The sequence below is a fragment of the Haplochromis burtoni genome, unplaced genomic scaffold (assembly GCF_018398535.1).
Source record: "Haplochromis burtoni strain Fernald_Lab_line unplaced genomic scaffold, NCSU_Asbu1 Contig_103, whole genome shotgun sequence".
Taxonomy (NCBI): domain Eukaryota; kingdom Metazoa; phylum Chordata; class Actinopteri; order Cichliformes; family Cichlidae; genus Haplochromis; species Haplochromis burtoni.
This window is the reverse complement of record NW_024582464.1, coordinates 501,006-511,781: the sequence shown is the minus strand read 5'-3', so window position 1 is coordinate 511,781 and position 10,776 is coordinate 501,006. Positions and strand designations below refer to the sequence as shown.

General features: G+C 38.7%; 2 protein-coding genes across 3 annotated transcripts in view; both read left to right on the top strand.

Annotated features, from left to right (window-relative positions):
- Positions 1-1,767: 1,767 nt before the first annotated feature.
- Positions 1,768-5,721, top strand: ndufaf4 (NADH:ubiquinone oxidoreductase complex assembly factor 4). The gene is made up of 3 exons (XM_005931027.3): positions 1,768-1,989; positions 2,113-2,207; positions 3,571-5,721. The coding sequence occupies exons 1-3, from the start codon at positions 1,854-1,856 to the stop codon at positions 3,871-3,873; spliced, it is 534 nt and encodes a 177-aa protein (XP_005931089.1). The 5' UTR covers positions 1,768-1,853; the 3' UTR covers positions 3,874-5,721.
- A 961-nt stretch (positions 5,722-6,682) lies between these two features.
- Positions 6,683-10,776, top strand: part of gpr63 (G protein-coupled receptor 63) — a 16,885-nt gene continuing 12,791 nt past the window's right edge. The window contains exon 1 of one of the 2 annotated variants that reach the window (XM_005931026.3): positions 6,683-7,123. The gene's annotated coding sequence lies outside the window, so the exon portion shown is untranslated. Of the gene's footprint in view, positions 7,200-10,776 lie in introns of both variants that reach the window. The other variant, XM_005931025.3, reaches the window with a different exon arrangement.

The following is a 10,776-nucleotide window of genomic DNA, read 5'->3' as shown; positions in this document are numbered from 1 at the left end:
TGGCACCTGGTTTGCGTTATTGTTCAGCTCCAGATGAACACATGTGGAATGACCCCGGCACCCCCTGAAATATGCCTGTTCTGCCTCATTCGTAGTCTCCACAATGCCATTCCATTGCACACATCATGAGCCCAGCTTGTCTCTAAACACTGTAGCAGAAAGTGGTGGAGGAGGAAATATTTGGAGTTGTCACATTATCTGCTGAGTCAACAATGATAAGCAGTCTTCAGCAGCTCTCATATTCCAGCTGCACTGTTTTGTTGTTGTTTTGGAATAAAACCTACCTCAAGACAGTAGCTGATGTAACTGAAACATCACTGGCTGGCCTTTTATTGACTTCCATCAGCTCCCAGTTTGGGAGCTGATTCCTCCACTCCTCACAAAAATACTGTGAGCTGTTTCTTTATGATTGAGTAGATAATTACCTCCAGATGTGTTCCCAGCATCTTTCCTTACATGAAGACCGGCTTCTGTTGACCTGTTTAAATGCTTATTTATTTCCTTTACTTCAATAACAAATAAAGCCTCCCTGTGCCAGGCCTGACGGGTCAGTTCAGTTCATGTTTGAAAAACATGTCTGATGAGCTTGAACCTCAAAAAGAGGCCAGCCATATAACCCCACTTAGAATGTGATAGAGTATTAAATGCTGCCCTCTGCTGGACATTTTAGGGTTATAACTGATCTATACAAAGTGATCAATGACACCATAAGCTCAGGCTGTCTGAAGCTTTTTTCTTACTAAATCTCCTAGATCCTTTCTTGGGTTTACTCTGCTGTGTATATAAAGATGGATAGTTTTGGGAATTAAATAGTGGAAAAGAAAAGTGCCTGGAAACAGAAGATTCTTTCATGGCCATATGGAAAACCACCCTTGGATCTCTTGACCTCAATAAACACTGTCCTAGTGAGTTTATTGTTTTGAATTTTAATGAGTACAAAGTGAGATAAGTTTATCTTATTGGATAAAACAAAGTTTAGGACACCCCAACCGGTCGCAGCAGATGGCCCTGCCCCTCCCTGAGCCTGGTTCTGCCGGAGGTTTCTTCCTGTTAAAAGGGAGATTTTCCTTCCCACTGTTGCCAAAGTGCTTGCTCATAGGGGGTCATATGATTGTTGGGTTTTTCTCTGTATCTATGAAGCGCCTTGAGGCGACTTATGTTGTGATTTGGCGCTATATAAATAAAATTGAATTGAATTGAATATGGCCTTGCATCTTCAGTAGGGCTCCTTGGAGACATAGTTGGCTTCTCACCCTAATTGTTAAGTATGTTTTGTAACAAACAAACATACACATACACTTACTTTACTTACGCTGTGTCCTTTGTATTTAGATTTTCTCCTATTTATTTTTCTTTCTCTCTTCTTTCTTCTCTCTGTCACTCTCCTTTCTTCTGTTTTACACTGACTGTTAAACAGCACAAATGGTAATGTGAACAATTCTTTTTTTAATAATACAATAACTCTTAAAAGGAGCCTATAAAGAGTTTATCACGTGGCAAAGCAAGTGTGTTTGACACAACAGTGCATTCAGATCACGATTCTTCTTGTTAAAACTGACAGTCAGGTTTTTACAACAAAACAAAAAGATATGTTTTATTAAAAACACTCAATTAAATTATGAGACTAATTATTTATTTCTTAATTTATTGAGTTAACTAAGACCTGTATCCAGCATCCTTACGTTTGGCAATTGAAAAAAAGACACGGGGAACAATAAACTCATCCAACCACACGGTGTCGCTGCTGCTTCCTCTGCGCTTTTCACATTTCCGCCTGTAAAAAGAACCTTCTCGCTCGCCGTCGGCAGTTTGAATCAACTTTATTCATAGCGGGCTTTGACAATTTGTTAAACATGGGTGCACGGGTTACGCGTGTGTTCAGGAATTACAACTTGGAAAACCGAGTGCACCGAGAACTTTCCAAGGACAAGCCGCGAGCGGCGCCCCGGCACTCGGTTAAGCTTCCACCGACAGCCTCCAGCCCGCAGGGTAAGTGAGTGAGTGCTAGCTGGCTTGTGTAACAGTTAACCCGGGGTCATGGTAGGCTCACCGTTCATCCGTGTGTCCTCAGAAAGCTCGGGGACGATTCTCACGTCGGTTTGTGTTTTTCAGAAGTGGATTCGTTGAACCAGAATAACGCGCCGCTGCTGGACCACCTCAGGTCCGTGTACGTGGAGTCCAGAGATCCAGCACCGGCTGCAGCAGAGGTCAGACTGACACTGCCTGAGTGTTTGAATGGTGTTACATCAGCTCTGCTCAATCACTCATTGTTTGTCAGTGTTTTTGCTCTCAGTTTGGGTCATTCAGACGTTTACCGGTCGAATCTTTGCAAAGTTGAGACATTCATGTATTCTGTGTTATGAAGAATAAAGAAAGACATTATTGATTAACACTGGCTGTTAAAAGGGAACTATCATTATCATCGCCAGCTGCATATGTTTCATGCTTGGACTCTGCTTTGCATGAACACAGTTCAAAAATAGTCTTTGCTCTGTTCAGCTGCTGTCTGGAAACAAGCTGCCTAATCTCCTGCTGCTCCCTTTAAGACTGTTTTCTTCTAATTGACTGGTCCTCGTAAAGAATAGGTCGAGCTTTTGTGCTCACAAGTAAAAAAAAAAATTCTTTTTAAAATTGTTTTAGAATTATCCATCAAAGTCTTTGTAATCAGGTGACAGAAATTTAAAAACCTAATCAACACTCATCAAACAAACCATGTTGATGGTAGTGAGCCACCAGTGATAAATCACCTGCAGCTCCCATGATTCTAGGCTTGGCTGTGTTGTAATGAATCAGTTTTATTTTCAGTTTTTAATTTTTAATTTGAAAAAGAAGAGTTGAATCCTCTGTAGCTCTGCCAGACCAATTTATACCACCATGGCTGTCCATAGCTGGATGATGGCAGGAGGACAGCTGTGACTGTGCTTCTATTTCTTAATCAGAATAGTCAAATATTCATGTGCATCCACATTACTTGAATTTGACCTTTTATCTGTTCATAGCTGTTCATATCTCATCCATATGTGGTCCAGAGGACAAGACATTTCAAAGGGAACAACTGAATATGTAGATGCATGTTAGGCATGCACTAATCCAGTTTTGTCCAGTTATGTTAAAGTTCCAATAAGAGTGTTAAAATAATAAGCTTAATATTGCTGACGCTGAGACTGGAAGTCATTTTTTTCAGATTTAAGATAGCATCAGACAGTACATATTCTTTCCTGACTCTGTAAAATAAAATCTAACTAATGCATGCATCTAAGAGTATAAATGATGGACTCGGTATCTGTTAGATTAATAATTAAAAAAATCTGTTAGCATTATTTGTTACATTTATGATTGCAAATGTAATTAGGTTACCTTTATGCCACAAATTATCATAAAGGTAAGGTGGACGTCCTTGCTGTGTTGCGATAGGGGACTTTTTGAACTTGTGAATGACAGATTGGCTAATTTCCTAACTTCAAACCTGACTTTCCTGTGTGGGATTTGCATGTGCACTGGCCAAAAGTTTTTAAATGTTGATTTTTGTTATTCATAATAGTTATTCTTCACTGCTTGTTCTTCCCTCAGGTATCGAAGGACGTGACGGCGGGGAGAGAACAGCGACGACTTCTTAAGTTCAGTGTCCCAGCATCTCCGCTGGGCCTGGTGGAGCTCACAGATGTTCCCATTGGTAAACTGACCATTGCCGAGGCTCTCAAGGCTGTGGGCAGCCACCAGCATCAGCCTCAGACGTGGAGTCCCGAAAAGATCGCACAAGAGTATTCTCTGGACTTGAAAGAAACAAAAGCTCTTTTAGATTTCTTTGTCCCCTTCAAGGTTGAGATCATACCACCCAAGACTAAAAACACCAAGCAGATAAAGGCTTCGTAGGACTAGAGTCTCTGACATCTCTGTGGAAAATGACAGCGTATTTAATTTATTTATGCTTTTCAGTGTTTGTCACTGCAAGAATGAGCTGATTGAAAGCTTGGACATTACATATTGCTGACATGGAGATGAGATCATAGGAAATTTCATGGGACATACTGCGATATACAAAACACCCCTACAATAAACATGAGAATAATTCTAGATATTTAATCTTCTTTGCAATCCTATTGGTTGGTTATCTGATGAAAATAAAACAGTCTAAAACTGGGTGATGTCATTATGCAGGTGGATACATCAAAAGGAGTCATTCAGCTCATTCAGTTTGGAAAGCATATTTACTAGATTTTCTTCATAGAGTGACATTCAGATGGACAGGCTCATATTTGAGTTATATGAGAGTCAGGATGTGATTAGCCTAGTTTAGCATAAAGACAGTAAGCAAATGGAAAAGGCTAGCACAGTTAGCGCTGGGATTCCCATAACTTGCATAACTATAAGTCCCCTGGGCATCTCAGTCAGGAAACCTGATCCAAAGATACAATTAGCAGGAGGAACTTCTCTAATTAGCATCTCTTCCTGTGACCTGGGGGGTGCACCAAAAACCCAGCTTGACGTAACCAAGCTTGCCTGACAAAAGCCTTGGCAAAACCAAGAACTTCAGGGATAAATGCTGTTTTGTGTGTGGTTATCAGCTTTCTTTATTAATCCAGTTTTACGTTTTTTTTTTTTTTTTGTCCTTGTGTCATCATCAGTCAGTATTGAAGTTCATGTGATTACAGTTTTACAGTTACCTGCTTCTGGTGCACAGCTGAACTTGTTAAGGTATATAGAACTCCTCTCCTGGGTAGAAAACACATGTCACTTTTATAGAAAATTAGTAATTCTGTGACATTTTTTAACATCAATACTGAGCGTCATTGAAAACAGACATTAGCCTTAACAGACCTCGTTAACAAAACTGGGTGTAGCCAACTGTGATGTTGCCAGTTGATAGTAAAGTCATGGTTTGAACCCTTGAATATTTTAGCAAACACCATCTTGATGTTGTCAAATACATATTGAGTGAGGGGTGGATTTGTATGTGAGTCAAACATGAACTAAAGTTTGATGTTCTTAGTAAAAAAGTAACCATAATTTATGAGGAAATGGGTCAAGGGAGCTAAAAAGTCTTTTTCTCATATTTTGCTAATCAGATACAGAATTTATTTTTGACTTCAGCTTCCATCTTTTATATATAGTCTGTGGAGGCATTGAACTAAATCGCATATCTAAACGCAGGTCAGTAGTAGATGAAAATACAAAAGATCATAGGTCAGGTTTTATTTTTCAACAATGCAGATCACATGATAAAACGGTGCAAATTTAGTGCTATTATTGTTTTAAGCTAATGGCTAACTCCACCTCTGTACCTCTGCATACAATTCACTATCTGTGGTAATAAATACATATTTCTATTTTAGACCACTTTAAGATTCTACTGTTTAACTTTTGAATTGGGTTCACATAAGGAGTCAAATGTAGCTCTAGTTTGTCCTGTTTCAGAGTTATTATCCAATAATGAAAGCTATAGCCTTGGAATGAAAGTGCAGTTCCTCTAATACTGTTACTTGTAGTAGTTAAAGACCTGTTTGCTGATACTGTGCTTGTATACAGGCTTGTATGATGAGAGTAATTCCACTGTACAAACCACACACAAAAGACAACAAACAGCAGCAGTCTGTTTCTAACTTGTTGAAATGTTCTTAGACAGTGTCGTGTCTAAAACGTAGCTGTTTATTACTACATATGAACTCACTGACATTTGTTCTGTTGACTTTTTTTTTTGACTCCATCCACCCCATTCACCAGTGTCACAGATCTGGATTACTCAGCATTCCAGGTAAGACAGTGATGCTCGGAAATGTTGTTTTGCTGACAAAGGAGATGAGTGTTGTCTAACACGTGGGTCCAAAGTTCTATGGATGGGGCTGTTTTTAATGCATTTTAATGTAGAATTCATGGAGCCACATCATGGAGTATATTTATGAGTGAAAACAATCCTGTGCCATTTATACCATCTGCTGCATATACGCACAATTTTTCAAATAAAAGGGAAAAAAAAATCTTCAAATAATTGAATTTCTTGTACCGTCCAGCCACACTGCACAATATCCTGAAAACACCGTGATTACTTTAGAGCTAATGTACTGTCTTTGTTATCTTTACCACCCACTGCATGCATCCGCACATGCCCCAAAAAGCACTTCCGCTAAAACAAGCCACGCCCCACTTGCACAGTCTATCTTTTATATTGGACGGTGCTCGAAACGGGGCACCTCACTAGGAATATCCACTTTTGCCCATGACATTATGTGTATGTCAGTTATCAAGGAACGCAAACCTTACCGGAAACTGTGTAGCCTTATCTTCAAAATAATGCAGAAACAACAATTTAGCCATACGCCATGAAATTTATTTTTGAGTTAAAGCTTAGCTATTTATTTTTCAACACAATCTTTAAAAAAAAACCCTATTCATACACATTTAATTTTTTTTAACGATATGTGACAAAATTTGCAATTACAAATAAAGTGGGACTTTTACAAGAAAAACTTGTTTTTGAAAAATCCTCATCAGATGATTTTCAGCGCGAGGCAGCAAACTGTTTATACCATGCGGAAGGTTGAGGTGGGACAACTGCAACAGCATTTAAGAGCTTTTTAGGTGTACTGTTTATAACATAAACCACATGAAAACAACCAAATCAACTTTACATCCACTCAAAAACACTATTTAAAAAAACACAACTAGTTCTTTATTTTGAAAGGCAATATAGGAAGTAGTGGGTGTCTGCGCCTTCTCGCAGGCAGCAGCCAGTGAGAGTAGTTTAGAACCGTATGAGGAAAATCTGGGCTCCGTACAGTAGACGCTCACATACAGTGACACTGGTACATTTGTCAGTGGAGGATGGGCCGTTCACACCTCACATATGGACGAAGGAAAACAAAGATTCGAGCAGGAAACCTTCCGTTTTCCCGCCGCGGATAAGCAGCTGTTGCTGGAAACAAAGCCGTTCTGACCAAACACAGATTTCACTTTTTTTTCTTCTGAGGCTTCATTTGTGGAGGTGGTGGCATCACCGGCCGTCGCGCTGTTGCCAATATATATATATTTAAAAAAAAAAAAAAAAAAAGCTAAAACAGGGTTTTTCTCGGGCACATCAGCAGTTATGTGTCTTTCTCTACACCGACGACCATGAAGATTTTTGGAGGTGAGATGCTCCATTTTCCGGACTGAGCTTCTGTACTTGAGCTGCTCCTGAGCTCTAGCATGGGAGAATGAAGCAGGTAATAATATTAGCGAGTATACTTTAAACCCGACCAGCGGCGGTGTAATAATGACATTCATGTTTTGTGTTAAAACATGAATTAGGCCGTTTGTTCAGAACACCCACTGTTCTCGTCGCTTACAGTAACGTGAAGTGTCTGTTTATTTTCTCGGTCTCTGAGCTTGAGTGGATGGCTCCAAATCACCGAATCCTGTCGAAACAAGCGGTTTCATGCTCTGTGAAACAGCGTTCGGCGAGCTGCTTCGGCCTGGCGTAAATAGCTGTGAGTTGGGGTGGATGAAGGGAAGGCCTGGTCTGTACTAGGCACTAATATTCCATTAAGGTCGTTGTTCATCTGTCTTTGAGGGGTATCTACCGGTGCCAAGTACCAATCCAGTACCAGTGTTCAATAAGCTCCAGTCAGTGTGTGGAAGAGACTGGAAACCATCCAGGGAACATCAGCCTTCACTGAAACATTCTTTTTCTGAGTTTATAAAATAAATGTAGCGAGTAAATGCATACAGCAATCTAATTTTACAGTTTTTTTTTAAATTAATACATTTTATTTTACAAAAGGCTAACAGTGAAACAAATTAAAGTAGATATTCAGTAGGGGTGGTGGAAAAAATCGATACTGTGTAGTATCGTGATATTTTGTTTGCTAATAATGTATCGATACAGGGACAGCAGAAATCGATATTTTGTTACAAAAAAGGTTTTTGTGGACTGGAACATGCTCTGACTTCAGAGCATGTTGATCCTTTTTCTGAGCAAGAATCCTGACATTCCTTCACTGTCCAAATGTGTTTAACTTTTTTTTGGTAGCAATAAACATGACAGTTTACGTATTTTAATTTAAGACATGTTTTATTTTAATTAAGTTTAAAACTTTTTTATTTAATGTAAAATTATATTTTGTTTTAATTAACTTTCAAATTCTTCAGTTGCTGAATGGGCTGCATAGTTTTCATAAATTGCATAGTTCAGAATAGCTATAGTTGTACCAGATGGTTGCATTCAGTTAAGTTGGACTAGACTGTAATACAAACCGTTCAGTTTGTCAACAATAAAACTGACTGAAATGAGAGAAAGACTGAGTGCGAGACTTTGATATTAGATAAAATGAATATTGATAAAGTTTACCTTTATGTACAGAATCTGAATATCGCAAAATATTTTTAAAAAATTGCAATAATATCGTATCGTGGGATGTATCGTGATTCCCACCTCTAATATTCAGTGTAATTTCAGCTTGGTGTGAGGGTTGTATGGTTAAGCATAAAGTGGTTGAACCAGTTAGTAAAGTTGGAGCAACCCTCACCAACCCTGACTTGATAATCTGGCTGTAATGCACGAAAAAGCAGTAAAACTGTTAAACTTGGTGCAACATCTGACTTGTGAGGCAAATATAACGCAACAGTATACTGCTGTCATTTACAGTTGCACTTCTTTCACTCAGTCTGACAGTGAAATTATACTTTGTTAAAACTAGGTTATAGGTACAGCGTAGCCACAAACCCTTCTGAACCCCTTTGCTGTAACTGATGCTGTAGCCTAACATGCACTGCCCCCAAAATGTAACTACATGATGGATGATGCGGTCTGCAGTGGTTGTGATAGGCTGTTCAGTGGTGTTCATTTCTTCCATGTCTATATTTTGCTACGTTTTCTGCGGCTGCTATTTTTCAAAATGTCTGGAAGAGAAAGGATTAACTCAATCAGTTGACAAGAGGCAGGTAAAACCTATTATTGTTAGGCCAGTATTATGGTCTCCAGTTATGGCAGATGGCCACCCCGGTTCTGCTGGAAGTTTCTTCCTGTTAAAAGGGAGTTTTTCCTTTCCACTGTCGCCAAAGTGCTTGCATCTTGAGGCTATTGTTGTTGTGATTTGGCGCTGTATAAATAAAATAAAATTGAATTGAATATTACTGACTTCAGTTGTGGTCAGAAGTTTACATTCACTCATCATGTATTTTTGGGGGGATTTCATGTAATCCTCACAGGTTAAAAAGTATACATACAGTGTCAAATATAATCTTTTAATAGATGGTGCAGTATGTTTTAACTTGACACGGTCTGTTTTTGATTAGCTATCATGATTGACTACTCTTTCGTAATTTCTCTGTGACAGCATTCATTGCAGTGACCCACACTGAGAATAATGGGAAAATCAAGTAAACTTAGTGAAGTTCTAAGGAGAATTGTGAATTTATACAAGTTAATAATTCTTAATAGGAACATCATCCCATGTACACATCAAAACTGGTGTTGGAAATGATAAAACCTTTGGAATAGCTTTCCTAACACACCAACCCCAGACCTGTTAAAAATCTGTGGAATAGTTTTAAAAAACCCATGCCAATCAATTTAATTTAACGCTTAATATTCTGCCAAGAAAAGTGGTCAAATATCCATCCAGAATTATGTCAGACTTTTCTTTATGGCTACCAGAAGTGTCCAGTCAATTTGTAACATCCAAAGGGACATTCAACCAAATCTTATATCGTATATTTATACTTTTAGCGCTGTGTGGATGAAAGAAAATCCAAAACAAATGTGAATTTTCTTTTTGTTTTCTTTAATAAGTCATTAAAGATGTATGCACAATGATTCCACCCTGGGAAAAGAACAGCTCAATAAAATAAGTGGATGCTAACGTCTAACTGAAACTGTATTGGCATAGGATTCATTTGACTTCTTGACCCCCAGCTTGCAGTGGGGCTGCTGAGTGTAAAGCGAATTGGCACCTCCAAATCTGAGATCATAGACCCACAAACTCTGTGTAGTGACAACAAGATTGAGGTTGTGGATAATCTTTCTTCACCCTTAAAGATAAGGTGAGGAGCGCGATTATTTGGAAAGAGCTTGAAGTAGAGCTGTTACTCTTCATCTACATCAAAAGGAGCCTGTTGACGTGGTTTGAACATTTGACAAGGATACCTCCCAGACACCACCTATATAGGGTGTTTCATGTCCCACCAGTAGGACTACCTGGTGAAGATCCAAGACACACTAGAGAGATTATATCTCTTGGCTGGCTTGGGAATGCGTTAAAGTCTCCCAGAATAAACTGAATGGAAGAAGCAGCTGGGTAGATGTAAATCTGGGCATCTTTGCTTAGACTTGAATCTGGATGGATGAACGAAACTCATCTTTTTTTATATCAGATAAATGAACATTTTAAAAAGTAAAGAAGAGATTGGAACAACCTTCAACACCATTCAGCCTTGTTGCTGGTGTTCCAAATGCATTTTTTAAGAAAACCAGAAACAATAAACGGCTGTTCTAGGTATAGTCAGGTAATTACACATAAATGTGTAATTAAAATAACTACACATAGTAAATCATAGGGAAATGTGTTTTTTCACCGATATATCAGAACATCCCATTTTTTAGATCGCCAGAAATCGGTATTAGCATTGCTAACTAATGCTAAATAAACACAAGCAAAACCAACCAAATCTTTATTCTTCCAGAACATTTGAATGCAGACAATAAGGACACTCGGATAAGATAAGATAAAACTTTATTAATCCCTCAGGTGGGTTCCTCTGGGAAATTCGGTTTCCAAAAGCACAACACCGACAGAAGTTACA

Coding starts and splice junctions, on each gene's coding strand:
- ndufaf4 (XM_005931027.3), top strand. CDS start 1,854: ATGGGTGCACGGGTTACGCGTGTGTTCAGGAATTACAACTTGGAAAAC. Junction 1,990..2,112: donor GACAGCCTCCAGCCCGCAGG/GTAAGTGAGTGA, acceptor TGTGTTTTTCAG/AAGTGGATTCGTTGAACCAG. Junction 2,208..3,570: donor CAGCACCGGCTGCAGCAGAG/GTCAGACTGACA, acceptor TTCTTCCCTCAG/GTATCGAAGGACGTGACGGC.